The 22,989-nt window shown below is 42.3% G+C and overlaps 1 protein-coding gene across 2 annotated transcripts in view; it reads right to left on the bottom strand.

Moving 5' to 3' along the window:
• Positions 1-22,989, bottom strand: part of fras1 (Fraser extracellular matrix complex subunit 1) — a 311,268-nt gene that overhangs the window by 5,459 nt on the left and 282,820 nt on the right. For both annotated transcript variants that reach the window (XM_060907238.1, XM_060907239.1), the window contains 13 exons: positions 22,364-22,520; positions 20,276-20,476; positions 19,983-20,170; positions 19,439-19,714; positions 18,000-18,232; positions 17,727-17,887; positions 17,357-17,571; positions 14,634-14,784; positions 12,649-12,756; positions 10,704-10,863; positions 10,500-10,616; positions 10,209-10,375; positions 2,262-2,467 (listed from right to left, as the gene is read on the bottom strand). In XM_060907238.1, the coding sequence (XP_060763221.1) occupies positions 2,262-2,467; positions 10,209-10,375; positions 10,500-10,616; positions 10,704-10,863; positions 12,649-12,756; positions 14,634-14,784; positions 17,357-17,571; positions 17,727-17,887; positions 18,000-18,232; positions 19,439-19,714; positions 19,983-20,170; positions 20,276-20,476; positions 22,364-22,520 (2,340 nt within the window). The remainder of the gene's footprint in view (positions 1-2,261; positions 2,468-10,208; positions 10,376-10,499; positions 10,617-10,703; positions 10,864-12,648; positions 12,757-14,633; positions 14,785-17,356; positions 17,572-17,726; positions 17,888-17,999; positions 18,233-19,438; positions 19,715-19,982; positions 20,171-20,275; positions 20,477-22,363; positions 22,521-22,989) is intronic.

Here is a 22,989-nt window from a genome sequence, read left to right as displayed (position 1 = left end):
TTTTCTTTTACAGGAGAGTCTTCAGGACCGAGGGGTTTTGTCTTATTATATATTATTATACTATAACATATGTAATAACAGTACCCAACATGTTCCGTGAACATTCCCTAACATTAATTATTATATAGGACACTTTTTTGATGGAATAAAAACACGTGTTCTATTCCCTTCTAGCAGGTTTCATTCATTCGGTTTGATAGCATGCAATATTGTTAGCATATATCACTTATCCTACGTGCATTATGTTACTCTACCCAATGGAGAATGAGCACTGATTATGGTTTATGATATTGCATGGTTGTCAAGACAACATGACGTCACACGTCGGAGCTGATGCAAATATTCAATGAGGATCTTTACTGCTGCGCATGCGCAGAAGCATTTCTTTGTCTGCCAGGAAAGAGAAAGATGTGTTGAACACCCGAAAGGCTACCAAAACTTCATTAGATATTCTTCACACATATTTACAACAGAAATACATACCAATGGACATCAAAAAATTGGAAAAGAGAGATGTCGGAGACGCAAAACTTCCGTGCTGGCGAGTGACTCTGACAATTTGTAAACAAACATGGCCACCAGGTTTACTTCGTTAAAAATGGAAGATCTTAAGAGAATTTTGGCTGCCAGGTCGCTCCACTGTGTGTAGTTGTCGATGTTGATTTTAAAAGCAACTGAGTAAATTAAAGAGGGAAATGAATACTTGGAGTCTGAGTGAAAAATACTGTGGCGAGCGTGAGACAGAAATCTTAGTTTCTCGGTCGTTAGCCTGTGTTACTTGCTCTCGATAGCATTGGCTTGACTGCTTTATTAGCATTCGCCAACACTACTGATGAACACTACACCAGCTGGAAGGTGACTGCACTGCCGCGCTGACAGCACCGACTCACGAGTAAGCTAGCACTGGCCCTCAAGAATGCTGATATGAAGAGTGTATGTATATAATAATAATAATAATAATAATAATAATAATAGCTTTTTTTCATGGTATTTCAGATATATTCCATTCAGCTAGCATGATATTGAACTCGTCTTCAATATCATACTAGCTGAATGGAATATATCCAATATACCACTCAACGCCAGCCAATATTATTTAAATGTAACTATAAACAGATAAATATGTCATCATTCTTTAATTAATCAAAATGTTAATCATTGGCAGATCGCTACTGTATACAGACATTCTAAATACATTTAAAAAATGGCAAATATCATAATGTCTTGATGAAGCATCTGTTATAAATGATGTCTCTAGAGAACTGAAACAAACATTTCCTACACTTTCTGTCTTTCCATTCACTGGTGTTTAGACCAATCAAGAGTGGAGGGTTTTAGGAAAGGTGGAAAGAGGATGGTGGAGTCCTTCAGTGGTTTACCCGTCTGCTCATAGTCAACAATAACTGCTAAAATCTCTTATCGCCTCTTTAACAGGAAATACAGAAAGCTAAACTTACACTACCGTTCAAAAGTTTGGGGTCACCCAGACAATTTTGTGTTTTCCATGAAAAGTCACACTTTTATTTACCACCATAAGTTGTAAAATGAATAGAAAATATAGTCAAGACATTTTTCTGGCCATTTTGAGCATTTAATCGACCCCACAAATGTGATGCTCCAGAAACTCAATCTGCTCAAAGGAAGGTCAGTTTTATAGCTTCTCTAAAGAGCTCAACTGTTTTCAGCTGTGCTAACATGATTGTACAAGGGTTTTCTAATCATCCATTAGCCTTCTGAGGCAATGAGCAAACACATTGTACCATTAGAACACTGGAGTGATAGTTGCTGGAAATGGGCCTCTATACACCTATGGAGATATTGCACCAAAAACCAGACATTTGCAGCTAGAATAGTTATTTACCACATTAGCAATGTATAGAGTGTATTTCTGATTAGTTTAAAGTGATCTTCATTGAAAAGAACAGTGCTGTTCTTTCAAAAATAAGGACATTTCAAAGTGACCCCAAACTTTTGAATGGTAGTGTAACCAAGAGCATACAGCCACAATTCAATGTTCAACTTTCACTAAAGCTTTTTAAAGCTAATCAAACATGACCAATAATCTCAGATAACTATAACTGTAGACATTAGAGCCATTTCAACAATCACAGCTCAGAATTTGAAGCGCAACCAAGGGCAAACTTGAACAATAAACTCAAATGTCTGTTTCCTCCAACCAGCTCATCTAACATATGACAATAGTGAGCAAAAGGAAGTTGCTAGACCACATTAACAGAGTGCAGAGTCTTGTATGGACGTACCAGGATCAGGAAGCGGTGTTTGAGGTGCTTGTTAGGCTGGATACAGCCATACTGAGGCCCCTCGTTGTACAAAGTGCCTGTTGGGTCGAAGAAGGGAACATAGCCATCACGTCCTGTACACAGATAAACCTTCTCCAACTGCAGCTTGTAGGCCGAGTTCAGGTTCTGGTCAGGATTCCACAGCACCCTGCCGTACAGAGTCTGGCCTACAGGACACAGTAACAGGGTTCGTATACATTTTAACCAACAAATTTCCATGACTTTTCCATGAGTTGGCTACAAGTTTCCATGACTACGCATAACCTCTAAAATGTCAATGTACAGTGGGGCAAAAAAGTATTTAGCCAGTCACCAATTGTGCAAGTTCTCCCACTTAAAAAGATGAGAGAGGCCTGTAATTTTCATCATAGGTACACCTCAACTATGAGAGACAAAATGAGAAGAAAAATCCAGAAAATCACATTGTCTGATTTTTAAAGAATTTATTTGCAAATTATGGTGGAAAATAAGTATTTGGTCAATAACAAAAGTTCATCTCAATACTTTGTTATATACCCTTTGTTGGCAATGACAGAGGTCAAACGTTTTCTGTAAGTCTTCACAAGGTTTTCACACACTGTTGCTGGTATTTTGGCCCATTCCTCCATGCAGATCTCTAGAGCAGTGATGTTTTGGGGCTGTCGCTTGGCAACACGGACTTTCAACTCCCTCCAAAGATTTTCTATGGGGTTGAGATCTGGAGACTGGCTAGGCCTCTCCAGGACCTTGAAATGCTTCTTACGAAGCCACTCCTTCGTTGCCCGGGCGATGTGTTTGGGATCATTGTCATGCTGAAAGACCCAGCCACGTTTCATCTTCAATGCCCTTGCTGATGGAAGGAGGTTTTCACTCAAAATCTCACGATACATGGCCCCATTCATTCTTTCCTTTACACGGATCAGTCGTCCTGGTCCCTTTGCAGAAAAACACCCCCAAAGCTTGATGTTTCCACCCCCATGCTTCACAGTGGGTATGGTGTTCTTTGGTTGCAACTCAGCATTCTTTCTCCTCCAAACACGACAAGTTGAGTTTTTACCAAAAAGTTCTATTTTGGTTTCATCTGACCATATGACATTCTCCCAATCCTCTTCTGGATCATCCAAATGCTCTCTAGCAAACTTCAGACGGGCCTGGACATGTACTGGCTTAAACAGGGGGACACGTTTGGCACTGCAGGATTTGAGTCCCTGGCGGCATAGTGTGTTACTGATGGTAGCCTTTGTTACTTTGGTCCCAGCTCTCTGCAGGTCATTCACTCGGTCCCCCCGTGTGGTTCTAGGATTTTTGCTCACCATTCTTGTGATCATTTTGACCCCATGGGGTGAGATCTTGCATGGAGCCCCAGATTGAGGGAGATTATCAGTGATCTTGTATGTCTTCCATTTTCTAATAATTGCTCCCACAGTTGATTTCTTCACACCAAGCTGCTTACCTATTGCAGATTCAGTCTTCCCAGCCTGGTGCAGGTCTACAATTTTGTTTCTGGTGTCCTTTGACAGCTCTTTGGTCTTGGCCATAGTGGAGTTTGGAGTGTGACTATTTGAGGTTGTGGACAGGTGTCTTACGAGTTCAAACAGGTGCCATTAATACAGGTAATGAGTGGAGGACAGAGGAGCCTCTTAAGTAAGAAGTTACAGGTCTGTGAGAGCCAGAAATCTTGCTTGTTTGTAGGTGACCAAATACTTATTTTACCAAGGAATTTACCAATTAATTCATTAAAAATCCTACAATGTGATTTCCTGGATTCTTTCCCCCCATTCTGTCTCTCATAGTTGAAGTGCACCTATGATGAAAATTACAGGCCTCTCTCATCTTTTTAAGTGGGAGAACTTGCACAATTGGTGGCTGACTAAATACTTTTTTGCCCCACTGTATGTATTAATTCTGCCTTCCATAGAAGTCATGCATTATGTTCATTGTGACTCAGTTATTTGTACAGTAAGTACTGCCACATTGTGGACTAAATGTGCAACTGCAAGGTCTGCATAAACCACGATTTCATCTCATCTCATTCATCTCATCTCATTATCTCTAGCCGCTTTATCCTTCTACAGGGTCGCAGGCAAGCTGGAGCCTATCCCAGCTGACTACGGGTGAAAGGCGGGGTACACCCTGGACAAGTCGCCAGGTCATCACAGGGCTGACACAGACACAGACAACCATTCACACTCACATTCACACCTACGGTCAATTTAGAGTCACCAGTTAACCTAACCTGCATGTCTTTGGACTGTGGGGGAAACCGGAGCACCCGGAGGAAACCCACGCGGACACGGGGAGAACATGCAAACTCCGCACAGAAAGGCCCTCGCCGGCCCCGGGGCTCGAACCCAGGACCTTCTTGCTGTGAGGCGACAGCGCTAACCACTACACCACCGTGCCGCCCGCCACGATTTCAAGCACTGGAAATTTTCAACACTGGAGCCTGGGACATAATTTGTCTTTTTACATCGAAAGAATTATAAAGAATAAATATGCATGCAAATGTGCCATCATTCAACTGTTAGCTAGCTGTCTAGTTTTGCAGATTGGAACGCAGTGCAAGGGCAGCATAGTATGTATGAAATTCATTAAACTACACGTAAAAATTATCACTGTGAAATGACATAAGAATACGCATGACTATCGGGAAACATGGCCTGGAACATCTGGGCTGTATCCTCACACGACTTGAAGGAGTAGTGAGCTTTGATTGCCTTTAGCGCCCAGAATATCTCCGCAGTAAGCGAGTCATTTCTAGTCACAGCACTTGAAAGCGTTCCTTGTCTCAAAGACGAAGTGGCAGTAATGCAGGTAGATGTCGGCGTGGATGTGGGTGTCGTCGTGTGAGGTTGAAAAAAACTGGCGACTGAGTTTGCTTGGCGGGCAGCAACTACAGCTTGGTGCTTAGCGCCTTTGGCATGGCTAGTAAGAGCTGCTTCTCCCATGTTAGCTATGTCGAATATTTTACTGCACAAGACACATTTGGCTCTTCCAGGGTCCTCTACCCTCTCCAACCACGATTTGTATTTTTCGGCATGAAGCCAGACATTATTAAATGTACATTTCCCTGGCATTGTGTACTTTGTCTCTTGGCATAGTACAAGCCACGCGATCTGATCTAAAGACTGAGGGAAGTTTACATTGCATCTAGGCAACGCATGTCACACGTGATATGAACAGTGGCCGGAGAGGGGGAAAAAGCGGATCAGTAATGCTCTCCGCACTGGCCGGTTAATCAAATCAACACGCACGATTTTCTTATTATAAGTTGTTTACAATATACAATAACCAATTTTAAATCACATTGTCTGTTCACAAAGGAAGGCGGACCAATTCCATAACTTTTCCAGGGTGCTCGTGTTTCCAGGAGTATTCCAGTCCTGGAAAACGACATAAATCACATTCCATAACTTTTCCAGGTTTTCCATGACCGTACGAACCCTGCAGTAAAACGAGATGTATTTAAATGTAGCCATTACTGCACTTATACACGTCGTACATCAGCACTAATTATTCACTTATCTAAAGTATCACAATTTAAAATTGATCTGAACAGCTGATGCCTTGCATCATATTTATAAACTTATAAAATATATCCAGAAAGTAATTCAAACAAACATCCTGACAGAAGCAAAGAAGACTGGTGTTAATATTCAGTGCATCACTGCATTTTTGGTTTGCATTGCCTTTAAGCCGCATTAACTTTCCCCCCCAACATATGTTTACTGAATGTTTTTATAACCCAACACAGTACAGACATCCAACCGAAACAAAAGACAAACAACCCGTAATAAAATTCATTACAGTAAAATGAAAAAATAAAAATAAATAACTAATACAAAAAAAAAAAAAAAAGGGAGTCTACCCTTACATCTGGAGAGTCAGAGACACTGGACACTTCACATGCCCTTTGTCACGTACCAAGCATCCTTCCTTTATCTAGGCCAGTTCTAGCAACCCGACTTCACTCCTTTGCGATTTAGTAGCTCCCAAGTATTCAAAGAAGGGTTCCCAGATCCAGTAGAAATAAAAAGGGTTTGTCTTTTAAGGCTGTGGAGAAGGTTTCAAAAGGAATAATACTTGTTTCAGTATGCAGCCACTGATTAAGAGTGGGACCTTTATCAGAAATCCACATGACCAGGTTGCATTATTGAGTGAAGTGCAGCAGAATATGCAAAAGGTCTCCATTACAAAAATTAGCCGATCAAATGATTAGTTCATCATTTAATCCCAGCAGGCAGATCCTTGCACCAATATGTAATGGGCGCTTAAAAATGATGTTAAGCTGTTGAATTATTGGAGTCCATTACCTCTGGATATGAGGACAGTTCCATAGACAATGAATAAATAAACCAAAAGCCTGTGCAAAATTTTAAACTGTCTGTCCCAGGCTGAATTAGATGCTAGGGAATATGTATATCGTCTTTTAAAGCTGCATTAACATTTTATCCAGCCCTGTGTCCGAAATCGCTCCCTACTCACTATATAGGGCACTATATCGTGAGGACGCCATTTTGTAGTGCTGTCTGAAACGATAGTGAGGATGATTACACCCTATATAGTGCACTCAAAGTATCCCACAATGCATCACGAAAAGTAGTGTACAACCGATAGTCACTAACTAAGCAATATATCCCATCATGCATTGCGGACGTGCTGAAAGAAATCAAATTAAAAGCCTCAAATTTGATTTAATAAAAGGCAGCGGCAAAGAAGAAAATATTCAGCCTTGATTTAAAAAAACTGAAAGATGCAGGTACTTTGGATTGATTAATGTGGGAAATACGCTCAGTATAATATGGATTTATCACAAAAATACGTGCATGTATTTATTATTTTTGAAAACCCACCCGCCGACTGACCTGGCATGTTTTAACTGTGCGACAGTTGTGACGTAAATACCAGCGCTAGTGTCCGAAAGCGTTTTTTCTTTTTACCAATGAGTTCACTATATAGTCCTCGATATAGTAATTCCCTATACACTACCGTTCAAAAGTTTGGGGTCACTTTGAAATGTCTTTATTTTTGAAAGAAAAGCCCTGTTCTTTTCAATGAAGATCACTTTAAACTAATCAGAAATCCACTCTATACATTGCTAATGTGGTAAATGACTATTCTAGCTGCAAATGTCTGGTTTTTGGTGCAATATCTCCATAGGTGTATAGAGGCCCATTTCCAGCAACTCTCACTCCAGTGTTCTAATGGTACAATGTGTTTGCTCATTGCCTCAGAAGGCTAATGGATGATTAGAAAACCCTTGTACAATCATGTTAGCACAGCTGAAAACAGTTGAGCTCTTTAGAGAACCTATAAAACTGACCTTCCTTTGAGCAGATTGAGTTTCTGGAGCATCACATTTGTGGGGTCGATTAAATGCTCAAAATGGCCAGAAAAATGTCTTGACGATATTTTCTATTCATTTTACAACTTATGGTGGTAAATAAAAGTGTGACTTTTCATGGAAAACACAAAATTGTCTGGGTGACCCCAAACTTTTGAACGGTAGTGAACGAGTGAGCGATTTCAGACACAGGGCAGGTCACACATGGTAGGCTGCTTTCATAGTTTCTCTCAACTGCCAGCACACATTCTACATGTAACCTTATGGAAAACTGGCATAGTGATTTAAACTCCACATTATCAGAAAAGCATAAGTAACCAATTTTTTTTAACCATGTTGACCAATCAGATAGCAGCTCAGAAGACAATTGTGCTAGTTAAGAAAAAGTTAGTGAATGAATATAAGGAGAATTGGTTGAATCGAAAACATTTGACCGGCAATATTCCAAATTTGAAATACTGACAATAAATAACTTCATTAAATATTTTTGGGATAATCATAAAAAGCATGCAATACCAGTTTACTGTACAAGTCGTAGAAGCGGAGATCAAGAGGAGTTCTCTTCTTTTGATTTTCTGCCTCTACAGTTACAGTGAAGACAAACAACCTCTATAGTTAAATCAGTGTTTCTCAATCCTCCTCCTAACCCCCTCATATCTTCTACCTGTCCTTACTCCAAGCTAAACACACCTGATTGAAGTTAATGTGATTAACACGCTCTTGATTAAATCAAGTGTGCTCAATTCAGTCAGGTCGGTATGTCAGATACGCGAGGGAGGCAGATGTATGTGCAGAAGTCTCGTCTCATTATCTCTAGCCGCTTTATCCTGTTCTACAGGGTCGCAGGCAAGCTGGAGCCTATCCCAGCTGACTACGGGCGAAAGGCAGGGTACACCCTGGACAAGTCGCCAGGTCATCACAGGGCTGACACATAGACACAGACAACCATTCACACTCACATTCACACCTACGGTTAATTTAGAGCCACCAGTTAACCTAACCTGCATGTCTTTGGGGGAAACCGGAGCACCCGGAGGAAACCCATGCGGACACGGGGAGAACATGCAAACTCCACACAGAAAGGCCCTCACCGGCCACGGGGCTCGAACCCAGACCTTCTTGCTGTGAGGCGACAGCACTAACCACTACACCACCATGCCGCCATAGTTTTTCAGTAATAACTTAATATTTAACATATCACTCAATTTTAATCACAAAAAGAGAAAATCGCAACAATTCCTCACAACTTTCACTTCCTCCCACAATGTAATCGCAACAAAAACCTAAAAAACACTGCAACTTTCATCGCAATTTTTTGGAAACCCCCCCCGCAACATCAGACATTTTAGCCTGCAACAATCAGAAAAAAGGCCCGCGAAATCCTGGGGGACTGAAAAAAGAAGGAAGTATGACCACGATTATTTAAAGTTTGGATTTTCATGGACTGGATCTAAAGATGCTCCACTGCCACAGTTTGTTGTCTGCCAAGAGGTGCTAGCTAACGATGCTATGAGATGTTTAAAACGTGTAAAAAAAAAAAAAAAAAAAAGTGTACGACAACCATTTAAAAATACGAATGGAACATTAAGTATAGCAACAACAAAAATTGTAAGGGGGGGGGGGGGGGGTGCTGTTGTTTATTTGCTCTCTGAGGGGGGGCTCACTCTCCCATACTTTGAAAACCCCTGAGTTAGACCATATTTACTGGGGCTTTATTAACAAAAATAATAACAGTAATCTAGAGCAAGTTAGGCTAGCTAGTTCACCAATAATAACTATGACTGGTAAAAAAGTGTTGTCATGGTTACACTGCACATTGCGTGAGCTATCGGTACAAACTCCCCAGCCACCTCTTTTTTTTTTTTTTTTTTTTTTTTTTAAACCTACCAACCTCATATTGTTAGGGTTTTGCTGGGATTCAAACCTGGTTCGCTGGTGTGATAATCCAGCAAACCCCCACTAGGCCACCAAGGGGATGACACAAGTGCAGAGGCGTGAGGTGAAAGTAGAGTATCAAAAAACAGTTTATTTACACTATGTACAATATTTACAATCCGATGAAAAAACAAAAAAGAAAATCCAAAAGCTCAGAAGATAACAAAAATAAAAAATATCCAAAAGGTGCAAAGTCCAAAAACAAAAGGAAAGGCAAAATGCTGAACGCTCAGAAGATCCAAAAACACAGTAAATACTTAGGTCCAAAAAGCAAAGCAAAGTGCAAAACCAAAAAGACAAGGAACACGGTACAGAGGAAACTGGAGCTAAACATAACAGCACAACATAGGAAAAACACTCCGTGACAAGGGAACAAACAGAGGGGTATTTATACACACAATAAATGGGAAACAGGTGACACTAATGAAGACAGTCAACACAAACACAAGACACAGGAACAGTGGCGGCCTCTAGAGGCCAAAACAAACATGACATGAAAAGGAAATAACAGCGGCCTCTAGAGGCCAAAACAGTCCCAGTCCTAACACATATAGTAGAAAACAAGAGAATAAACTAATTCTGGTAAGGCTTGAACTGAAAAAAAAATCAATTTAAAGCTAAATAGTCTAAATAGAACGAGGAAGCCTTACCCATCGAAAATGCTCCCTTGTAGTCCATCTCTGCCATGGACATGTCTGTGGTTGCAGGATCCATCATGAACACCTTCTCGTTGTTGCACAGCTGGAACTCAGTGTTGAGAGAGTAGACAACAGGAACAGGACGATTTGTCTGCTGGAACGCAATGGGCAGCAGGAACCTGTTGACCAGGGAGGGAACAGAAGTTGCAAGACCATGCCATGGACATTATTATTGGCACCGCTCAATTATTTTAACAGTGGTCTAAACAGTATGAAGCATATATTTGTTCGAAAAGAAAGTACTTCTCAGGCGCGTGGGCTGTGCAGGACAGAGGCTTATCTCCAGGATCAATCCACGGCTGAGTGGGTTGCACTGTACAGGGAATTAAGAACACTGTATATTCCCCAGAATAGTCCTTCCTGGAACACACAGGAAATGTATCATCAGCTTTGGGGAGCTAGGAACACACCACTGTGACCTGAAATAACCAGTGCCATGTTTGGTACCTGCTGTAGGAGCTAGTGGCCCTCCACAACTGGTATGGCGAGTCAAAGGTCTGTGCGCTCCATACAAGCTGCAAATCAAACTCGATGCCCCCGAGATGATCTGGTGTCATCAGGTGAGATGTGTGTCCAGGAAGAGTATGATGTTCTGGAACAAACTGACCTATAGGACATAGGTGTATGCTGTATTTTAGCTCATCTCATCTCATCTCATCTCTTGCCGCTTTATCCTGTTCTACAGGGTCGCAGGCAAGCTGGAGTCTATCCCAGCTGACTACGGGCGAAAGGCGGGGTACACCCTGGACAAGTCGCCAGGTCATCACAGGGCTGACACATAGACACAGACAACCATTCACACTCACATTCACACCTACGGTCAATTTAGAGTCACCAGTTAACCTAACCTGCATGTCTTTGGACTGTGGGGGAAACCGGAGCACCCGGAGGAAACCCATGGGGACACGGGGAGAACATGCAAACTCCACACAGAAAGGCCCTCGCCGGCCACGGGGCTCGCACCCGGACCTTCTTGCTGTGAGGCGACAGCGCTAACCACTACACCACCATGCCACCCTTATTTATTTATTTATACTGCTAAACTGTGAGACTATCAGTGGACTTTCAAGTGTGATTTTTGTCACGTTACATGACAGGTTTCTGTGACAAGATAAAATTTAATATATGCGCGATATATGCAAATTAATATTACACATTACACTCACTGGCCACATCAACAGGAACTTGTTTTTGACTCTACGATTCCTGTTCTGGGCTGCAGGACTGGAACCCAACGTGTTCTTCTGCTGTTGCATGCTGAGATGCTTTTCTGCTCACCACGGTTGTAAATAGTTGCTATGAGTTACTATATCCTTCCTGTCAGCTCGAACCAATCTGGCCATTTTCCTCTGATCTCTCTCATCAACATATCTGTGAAGATACTCAGTCATCCAGATACATAGTAATCTGTGGTTGGTAGAAGAGAGCAACTGGACTTGCTTGAAGATTCTTGAAGACGTTTCGCCTCTCGTCTGAAAGGCTTCCTCAGTTCTGTCTCTGTTCAGTGATGGTCGTTCCAGGTTGACAAAAATGAACGATCCTCTCTGGCTAAGATGTCTGCCAGTTTTCTGGAAGTCCTCTCATACTCCCGCACCAGTCAAAGGGATCTCATCCCAAAGTGCGTAGAAACATATCTGTGAAGATACTCAGTCATCCAGGTACATAGTAATCTGAGGAAGCCTTTCAGACGAGAGGCGAAACGTCTTCAAGAATCTTCAAGCAAGTCCAGTTGCTCTCTTCTACCAACCACAGATTATTATGTACCTGGATGACTGAGTATCTTCACAGATATGTTTCTACGCACTTTGGGATGAGATCCCTTTGACTGGTGCGGGAGTATGAGAGGACTTCCAGAAAACTGGCAGACATCTTAGCCAGAGAGGATCGCTCATTTTTGTCAACCTGGAACGACCATCACTGAACAGAGACAGAACTGAGGAAGCCTTTCAGACGAGAGGCGAAACGTCTTCAAGAATCTTCAAGCAAGTCCAGTTGCTCTCTTCTACCAACCACAGATCTCTCATCAACAAGACGTTTGTTTCCACCCACAGAACTGTCGCTCACTTAATGTTTTTGGTTTTTCGCACCATTCTAGAGACCGTTTTGTGTGAAAACCCCAGAAGATCAGCAGTTTCTGAAATACTCAAACCAGTCCATCTGGCACCAACACCCATGCCACAGTGATCACAATTTTTCCCATTCTGATGTTTGACATCAACATTAACTGAAGCTCGTGATTTGTATCTGCATGATTCTTTTGCATTGTGCCGCTGTCAAGGGATCGGCTGATTAGACAACGGCATAAAACAGCAGGTGGGTGGGTGTTCCTAATAAAGTGAGTGTATGTTGATGTACTGATTCTGACAAATCTGTACATAAGGTGTTAACGCACCCCTGAATTTAGCATGCGTTTTAAACTCGATCACTAGCCGTCCATCTTCTTTGATGAAGATTCGGATGATCTGCAGTCTGGCCGAGAGCACACTGTCCGTCTGAATGCCTGCAAGAGGGTGAATGAGAACAGATACATCAGTCTTCAGCAGATAGATGTGGACCAAAGAGTGCTTAGCAGTTGGTAATATTTTAAATTATATTATTATAAAATTATATAGCGCCGCATAATTATATAGTTATAAATTGGGCCTAGTAGAGATAAGATTCAGCTCTGAGACAATTCAAATACAGTGGTGCTTGAAAGTTTGTGAACCCTTTCGAATTTTCTATATTTCTGCATAAATATGACCTAAAACATCATCAGATTTTCACACAAGTCCTAAAAGTAGATAAAGAGAACCCAGTTAAACAAATGAGAAAAAAATATTATACTTGGTCATTTATTTATTGAGGAAAATGATCCAATATTACATATCTGTGAGTGGCAAAAGTATGTGAACCTTTGCTTTCAGTATCTGGTGTGACCCCCCTTGTGCAGCAACAACTGCAGGTAAACGTTTCCGGTAACTGTTGATCAGTCCTGCACACCGGCTTGGAGGAATTTTAGCCCATTCCTCCATACAGAACAGCTTCAACTCTGGGATGTTGCTGGGTTTCCTCACATGAACTGCTCGCTTCAGGTCCTTCCACAACATTTCGATTGGATTAAGGTCAGGACTTTGACTCGGCCATTCCAAAACATTTAACTTTATTCTTCTTTAACCATTCTTTGCTAGAATGACTTGTGTGCTTTGTGTCATTGTTTTGTTGCATGACCCACCTTCTCTTGAGATTCAGTTCATGGACAGATGTCCTGACATTTTCCTTAAGAATTCGCTGGTGTAATTCAGAATTCATTGTTCCATCAATGATAGTAATCCGTCCTGGCCCAGATGCAGCAAAACAGGCCCAAACCATGATACTACCACCACCATGTTTCTCAGATGGGATAAGGTTCGTATGCTGGAATGCAGTTTTTTCCTTTCTCCAAACATAGCGCTTCTCATTTAAACCAAAATGTTGTATTTTGGTCTCATCTGTCCACAAAACATTTTTCCAATAGCCTTCTGGCTTGTCCACATGATCTTTAGCAAACTGCAGACGAGCAGCCATGTTCTTTTTGGAGAGCAGTGGCTTTCTCCTTGCAACCCTGCCATGTACACCATTGTTGTTCAGTGTTCTTCTGATGGTGGACTCATGAACATTAACATTAGCCAATATGAGAGAGGCCATCAGTTGCTTAGAAGTTACCTGGGGATCCTTTGTGACCTCGCCAACTATTACACACCTTGCTCGTGGAGTGATCTTTGGTGGTCGACCACTCCTGGGGAGGGTAACAATGGTCTTGAATTTCCTCCATTTGTACACAGTCTGTTTGGCTGTGGATTGGTGGAGTCCAAACTCTTTAGAGATGGTTTTGTAACCTTTTCCAGCCTGATGAGCATCAACAATGCTTTTTCTGCAGTCCTCAGAAATCCCCTTTGTTGGTGCCATGATACACTTCAACAAACATGTGTTGTGAAGATCAGACTTTGATAGATTCCTGTTCTTTAAATAAAACAGGGTGCCCACTCACACCTGATTGTCATCCCACTGATTGAAAACACCTGACTCTAATTTCACCTTCAAATTAACTGCTAATCCTAGAGGTTCACATACTTTTGCCACTCACAGATATGTAATATTGGATCATTTTCCTCAATAAATAAATGACCAAGTATAATATTTTTGTCTCATTTGTTGAACTGGGTTCTCTTTATCTACTTTTAGGACTTGTGTGGAAATCTGATGATGTTTTAAATCATATTTATGCAGAAATATAGAAAATTCTAAAGGGTTCACAAACTTTCAAGCACCACTGTATTCTGGGTTAAGTCTATATTAAAGTGAATGAGATGGGTTTATAATAAGAAGTACTACTATTACCACAGCGCGCACACACACCTGTCCTCCAGAGCACAGTGTCATAGAAGAAGGAGAACTCCATCTCTGTGTGGTGCTCGAGGGAGGCCCAGCCTCGAGGCGCTGTCACGTAGATGTAGGACACGTAGAGAGGAACCTGCACTGTTAGAAAAGACTGTGCCGAGTCTCTTACCTGTTGAGACAAACAGAAATATACGTTATAGAATTACATAAAGCTGAACTGACCACAAGTAAATTAGTCTCAATATAGTCAAATCTAGAGACGTGCTGTACTAGATGTGAGTCAAACTGAATGTAAACAGCGAATGCTTTCACACAGGGCCAACAAACATAGCAACAGCCTTCAAGTGTCACACACTGCCTCGTGTGGCAGCCTGGGAAAAGACTTAACATGAAATTTTGCTTAAAAGAGAGAAATGTGTTTCAACCGAGGTTAGAATTTTTAACCCAGTTCATAATTTGCTACTTGTATTAGGGAGACTTACTATATATCTAGGTTTAGGGTTAGGATTTGGGAAGACTTGCCCTGTGTCCGAAATCACTCCCTACTCACTATATAGGGCACTATATAGTGGGGACGCCATTTTGTAGTGCTGTCCGAAACCTTAGTGAGGATTATTTACATCCTATATAGTGCACTCAAAGTATCCCACAATGCATCACGAAAAGTAACGTACAACCGATGGTCACTAACCAAAGCAACATATCCCATCATGCATTGCAGTCGCGCTGAAAGAAATCAAGTTAAAAGTCTCAAATTTGATTTAATAAAAGGCAGCGGCAAAGAAGAAAGTATTCAGCCTTGATTTAAAAAACTGAAAGATGCAGGTACTTTGTATTGATTAATGTGGGAAATACGATTCAGTATAATATGGATTTATCACAAAAAATACATGCATGTATTTATTATTTTGAAAACCCACCCGCCACCTGCTCTCATCTCATCTCATTATCTCTAGCCGCTTTATCCTGTTCTACAGGGTCGCAGGCAAGCTGGAGCCTATCCCAGCTGACTACGGGCAAAAGGCGGGGTACACCCTGGACAAGTCGCCAGGTCATCACATGGCTGACACATAGACACAGACAACCATTCACACTCACATTCACACCTACGGTCAATTTAGAGTCACCAGTTAACCTAACCTGCATGTCTTTGGACTGTGGGGGAAACCGGAGCACCCGGAGGAAACCCACGCGGACACGGGGAGAACATGCAAACTCCACACAGAAAGGCCCTCACCGGCCACGGGGCTCGAACCCGGACCTTCTTGCTGTGAGGCGACAGCGCTAACCACTACACCACTATGCCGCCACCACCTGATCTGGCACGTTTTAATTGTGCGACAGTAATGACGTAAATACCAGCGCAACAGACTCGTGTTCGAAAGCGTTTTTTCATTTTACCAATGAGCTCGCTATATAGTCCTCTATCTAGTAATTCCCTATATAGGGAGTAGTGAACGAGTGAGCGGTTTTGGACACAGGGTTTGTATTTTGAACTACTTGATGATGTAATAAGACTGGACTCATTAATAAATTCAAAATATATATCACTCCTTCATTCGCAATCATCACTGGTCTAGTGGTTAAGGTGTTCGGTTAAGAATCAGAGGGTTCTGAGTTCGAATCCCAGTTAAGTATGGAAAAACGATATGTAAAAAAATGCTAATTAAGTAGACAGACAGATAGACAAGAGGAAATACTAGGTAGGTATAGACAGAGAAGAAATGGATGGAAGAAGGAGAGACAAAAGAAGTGATGGAAAATCCCTTTTAGGAATCTTAGGTAATCCAAAATTTTGCCTTGGACGGAAATTATGAACTAGGTTAAAATTTTAACCCAGGTCAAAATAAATAAATAAATAAATAAATATAAAATCACCTAGGCTGAAATGTTTTGACCTGTAACACACATTTTAATCAGAGGCAAAGTTATAATCAATTTGGCATTTAGAAAACTCAGACGACTCAGAAATTACTTCACTTTCTTAGACCTGTTTGTCATGTTCATATATTTTCTCTGTGGGTGAAAATGATTTAATTTGTTTAAATAATTTTCCCCTGAAATTGAGGGGGGGGAAAAAAGTAAAAAAATGCTTCACTTCAGGCGGCATGGTGGTGTAGTGGTTAGCGCTGTCACCTCACAGCAAGAAGGTCCGGGTTCGAGCCCCGTGGCCGGCGAGGGCCTTTCTGTGCGGAGTTTGCATGTTCTCCCTGTGTCCGCGTGGGTTTCCTCCGGGTGCTCCGGTTTCCCCCACAGTCCAAAGACATGCAGGTTAGGTTAACTGGTGACTCTAAATTGACCGTAGGTGTGACTGAGTGTGAATGGTTGTCTGTGTCTATGTGTCAGCCCTGTGATGACCTGGCGACTTGTCCAGGGTGTACCCTGCCTTTCGCCCGTAGTCAGCTGGGATAGGCTCCAGCTTGCCTGCGACCCTGTAGAACAGGATAAAGCGGCTAGAGATAATAAGATGAGATGGTTCACTTCCAAAAACCAATCTTCGTACAAGGCTTATAAACATGTAAAGTGCTACAAATTTGACACTTGAGAATCCCAAAATCGTGTGAAAGTGTTTTGGGTGTTAATGATTAAAACCAAAATAAAAGCTATCCAGTGTTTTGCTATTTGAAACTGATATTAAAAAGGACTGCTGAGTGAAAAAGGACTTGCGAATGACGTGCTAATGTATACACATTGTATCGAGTGAATAATTTAATGCGTTTTTATGTACTAGTGTGGCTAACCTGGAAGTCAGCAGTGACCGACCCCCCACATACGTCAATAAGTTCAGTCATGTCATAGTAAGCATCGAAAGTCCAGATGCAGCTCTTCAGATTGAGATGCTTGTACAGCTGGATGGTTCTGGGCTCACGGACGTTAGGGTTGAACTGGTAGGGCCGATCATATCCAGGACCCAAGGATATGCTATCATAGGACACATCATCCAAGAAGCCAGTTTCTAGAATGCAGAAATGTTGGGTAAGCAACACACAAAACTACTGTATAAAAGAAAGAGCAAGTAAGTAATATACACTCCATTGAGTAACATTTCAAAGACTATGATAACGGCGAGTGTTTGGGTTGTAAGATACCCCTGCAGGAAGAGCTGCTTACCAGAGATGTCTTGCAGATCTTTAAGGGTAACTAAGTTGGAGCAAATGTGCTGCTGGCGGTAAATGGACTCGGAAAGCAGGAAGTGCAGATTGTGTAGGGGCATAGTGGATATCAGAGGTAACATACCATCCTGATGAGGGATCTGAACTGAGATGTGGATCCTGCAGTGTAAATTAGATTTGTGGTTATATTGATGCTTATAAACAATTAATGCTTACAAGTCTATATTTTGTTAAGCCTGGGTTTTGTTGAAGTTGTCCTTTATCTACCTACCTGTTGGGATGCTCTTTGTGTTTGACGTCCAGATATTTTAGTGTGGCAATAAAGGACTGGGCTTGGAAGCCACGAGCAGTTCCAGTGGTCACTGGGGTGTGGCATATGGAGCCTTCAGTTCCAATACTGACGATGTTGCTCCTTAGTGGCGTACCCAGGTGCCCAGCCTTATCGCGTGCCTGAGCCACACAGCGCACATGGAAGCGGCGACTGAAGTAAATACTGTCCAGGATCTGTGTAGTAAATAATGACGAAAACCAAAAGCCTTAATAAAATCATTGTATACTTTCATACTCCACCACAAATTCAGGTCAGTTAGAATATTATTTGCAAACTCGACAAAAAAAGGTTAGCAGAAGTCTGTACAGAGCTGAAACAGTGGAATAGATCAGAAATTTCTCATAGCGTGGTCAATTTGATATTATTCTATCCACATTCACTGGATATGAGCAATTGCACACTCTGGTTGGCTACTCTACTACTAGGCTATCAGCTCATATACCGTGAGTAGAGAAAAACAAAATGGCGGTGCATTTTGCTGAACCAACCAAGGACGAAATAAAAACTCTACTCAAAAAAAAAAAAACTCCAAAAAATACAAAAAAAAGCAACAAAACATGGAATTTTGTGGTAAGAACGTTTCTTTTTTATTTTTCAAGAATTATTATTATTATAGCATTTTTCACAAACTGCTGCTGTCATTTCACTGGTTTGTTAAGCAGAAATGATTCTGTTGGAGGTTTTGTATGAAGTTTTTGTTTATCGAATTTGCAAAAAGGGCGGCACGGTGGTGTAGTGGTTAGCGCTGTCGCCTCACAGCAAGAAGGTCCTGGATTCGAGCCCCGGGGCCGGCGAGGGCCTTTCTGTGCGGAGTTTGCATGTTCTCCCCGTGTCCGCGTGGGTTTCCTCCGGGTGCTCCGGTTTCCCCCACAGTCCAAAGACATGCAGGTTAGGTTAACTGGTGACTCTAAATTGACCGTAGGTGTGAATGTGAGTGTGAATGGTTGTCTGTGTCTATGTGTCAGCCCTGTGATGACCTGGCGACTTGTCCAGGGTGTACCCCGCCTTTCGCCCGTAGTCAGCTGGGATAGGCTCCAGCTTGCCTGCGACCCTGTAGAAGGATAAAGCGGCTAGAGATAATGAGAATGAGATGAGAATTTGCAAAAAAAAAAAAAAAAACAGCATGGTTTCTCAAAATCCAGTGAATGTGGATATAACAGGAGTTATTCCACTCACTCAACCTCATAGTACATGGCTTATAGCCTACTCGGCACAACGCGCCTCGTCGGCGATCAGCTCATGTACGTCTCGATTTCGTGGAATAATTGTTAAGTATGATCAAGGGAACAATTAAAAAGAATCTTCTGAATAATATGCAATAGTTCGCATTCTGTAGATGGAAATCATGTTCAAAAAAATCTGTCTATCTGAGGACAAACCATGTGGTTGACGGTTGTATAGGGTGTGTTGTCCGTGACTGTCTCAAATGGAGACCTGGATCCGCTGCTGTCGGTGGGTGCTGCCACCTCCCAGCTGAAGTGAATGGAGGTCTGGTTGATGCCAGCCTCCTCGCAGCGCTCTCTCATTACTGAGTACTTCGGATAATGTGGGTCACAAGGGGTCACACAGACCAGAGGGTAACCTGGAGATGGAGACTTCTTACTGTTCTCCTTCATCACCTCCTGGATATAGTCGTAGTCCGAGAGCGACACTACCTGCATGAGAATGAGGATAAAAGGCTTTGAATTTTTGAATAGGTGTGCCAAAATGTTCTTACAAATCATTTAAAATTTCGTAACATTATCTTGAATAGGGGTTATTATAAACTGGGAACTGGCAATAACTCAACTGGGAGAGAAACAAAGAGGTAAAATTCACTGAAAATGTGAAAGATAAAGGTAATGTAAAGATAGTGACTAAGAACCAGAATAAGACAATGGTCCATTCTTAATACATTAAATGGTGCTGATAACCGAGTCTTACGATTGGAGGAGCAGGAAGGATTAGACTTCCTGCAGCTTCCTGATCGAGAATAGTGACTGTTGCCATGGTAACTTCTCCAAGTACAGCCTCCACTGGATCATCAGGGCCGAGAACCAGAGAGAAAGATTCATGCCACTCCCTCTCCTCGTTGGACAAGATCTCAACCTTGAAGAGAATGTGGTCCACACCTAAGAAACAACCAAAGGAAGACATTTAAAAGCTACAGTGTACTATATGACTCCAAAGGAAATTCGTTTATGCCACTGAAAAATGGATTTCAATTTTTGACTAACCAGGGCTAAACTTGAGAACGCGACTCTTAGGGTTATAATCTATTCCGGACTGGGCTGATCCGTCCCTGGTACTGCAGCGGATCTTGGAGGTGCGGTCCAAGTCTCCTTTCCTGATGACTTTAATATTCAGGACCTCAATGCCATCTGGACCAGGAGGCTCTCGCACTTGGTAGGAAGCTTGTTCAAATTCAATCGTTGGTGCTGTTAAGTAACATGACAGAAAATTAATCAACACCTTCTGACTGATCAGACTGGAGAATTCAACAACTCTGTGGTATACAATAAAGAATAAGACAAATATTTTCAGACAGAATTCCATCAATACAGCAGGCTTGTAGTACTTGAGTCCGACTCGTGCCCTTTTTTAAGGACTTGGGCACTGATGACTTGAACTGGACTCAGACTCATGTATTAATTGGATTCGGACTCGTAAACTGGAGACGAGGACTCTGATTTTTTTTCTTTACTTTTTGCAACATGCCATAATAATTTGGCATGAGATATTTATATCTACATTAATTTTTATACTAATTTTGTGCAAAAGAATGCACATTCACCGGTTCATACATCATGTTCAGGAACAAACTAACGTTAATGGCGCTAAAATGTTTGGAGAGAAGCCCCTAGGATTGTCCGCTTTGCTTATACAGACTTCTCGTGCAGTGGGAACAAAATGCACTGCTATGTGTTCCATATGTAGAAGAACTATCGAGGAGACGACGGGGACAACCTCGAACTTCAATCATCATTTGGTAAGACTCCATCCAGAGAAGGAAGTGACACACTATGTTCATTGCCCTGTTGATAGCGGGGCTTGCTTGCTGAGCGATGAACTAGCTAGTGTTAACCCTCTCTCATGCTATTTACCCTGCTGATAGTGGGCGGGGCTTGCTGAGCAATGAACAAGCTTTTTATCTGTAGCCTATTAACTAAAATGGGGCAGTCAAGCAGTAACGTTAGTCTAAGGTGGGGTTTACATTAGACCGTATCAGCGGATCATCAGATTAACGTTTTTAAAAACGATTAGCATGCACACAGCAACGCCAATACACGATTCACGTGCACACAGCAACGCCAATACACGGATACGCTAATCACATGACTAATTCGGCACGTAAGTTGAGAAATGTGTCAGTGCGGCTCATCGCTTCCTCCTCAGCGGCTGCGCTCCAAATCACTCCACCCTGAACAGCGAGTGCCCTCTGGAGGGTGCGCACTCCGGCCCTGCGCAGCTCACAGAGCGCGCGAGTGAAGTGCACGAGCAGTGATTCGGGACTGAGCCGCTGTGCGCAAGTCACTTACCACTTGCAAGTGGAAGGATGGCAAGCCTAAAGACAATCATAACTACACAATGGGCAGTATTTTCATACTTTTATACTCTTTAATGAAAGGTGATACAAGGCGGAAGTCCGCGCCGTTTTTCAGCAGTCGCGTCACATGACCAACGCCAGCGAATCAGGAAGGTGGATGTCACAGTGACGTTGTCCAATGACGACGCCAGCTAGAGCTCAGCACAGCGTATCCGCGTATTCTCAATGTTTACACAGCACCGGACCAGACACGATCTGGATTGAATACGTGGACCCTGGCGTATTCCTGTTTCCCGGCGTTTTAATGTAAACGGACAGTGCATCCGCGAAGAAAACGAGACAGATACGGTCTAATGTAAACTTGGCCCAACACAGTAGCAGAGATGGTTTTACATAAAGGCAGCAACAGCCACCGTCAAATGGTGCGGTTGGAGTCTTGTTCTCGGACTCGAGACTGGACCCGGACTCGAGGTTTAGTGACTCGACTACAACACTGCAATACAGTTACTTCATGTTGCATCATGCCTCAATAATATGGATGAAGAGGTACGATTAGTGTTCAGGTTAAACACTTCACCTGAAAACACTGATATGGGTCAAAGTGAATACGTTTAAGAATGAGAATCCCTTAACCTGGTCTGATTTATAAAAGTCTGCACTTCCAAAACTTGGCTGGTAATTTCAAAAAGCTTTTGATGCAGATTCCACAGATAGAATGCAGAACCTGACAACGTCTAGAGGAAAACTGCTGCATATTAACTGCTATGAAAAACTTTACCATCCTCATCATTGGTAATGGTCACAGTGACGATGTCATTGACTCCGATCATGGCTCCACTCCAGTGATCCCCCTGTGGTGTGCCTAAGTGGACCTGGAACTCTTCCTCAGGTTCAAACACTGAGTCATCATTGATGTGCACTGTGCAATTCTTCACCTACACATGCAAAGGTCCAAGCTTAGTGCATTCCAATGCAAAGACATATCTAAGATTTTGTAGAACATCTCCATAAAGCCTCGGTCACAACCGGCCGTACGTGCTCCTACGGCCGGTCTACGTGCAAAAAACGCAAGAAACGCACGGAGGGCGCGCGTGTGACGTGCTGATTTTCGAGCTGTAGACTGGCCGCAGAGGTTCTTTGTCATGTCAAACAAACTCAACGGGCACTTACGTTTTTTTCAGGTTGCAAGACAAACTTATGGCCAAGGTGTGTCTTTCTCCATGAACAAAAAAAAAATGCAGTGATTTGGGAAACACCAAAAATCGCATGGCCAAAAAACCGTACGTCCGGTTGTGACCTAGGCTTAAGCTGTTTTCAGATTCAACAACTTAAAGTTCAGCATTTTCCCCCCCTTTGCTATTAAATGTAAAAAGCTTCACCACAAATCATTTGAAAATGAATGAA

This window comes from Neoarius graeffei, chromosome 24 (assembly GCF_027579695.1).
Source record: "Neoarius graeffei isolate fNeoGra1 chromosome 24, fNeoGra1.pri, whole genome shotgun sequence".
In the NCBI taxonomy this organism is placed as follows: Eukaryota; Metazoa; Chordata; class Actinopteri; order Siluriformes; family Ariidae; genus Neoarius; species Neoarius graeffei.
Note: the sequence above shows the minus strand (reverse complement) of the source record. Positions and strands in the feature narration are given on the sequence as shown.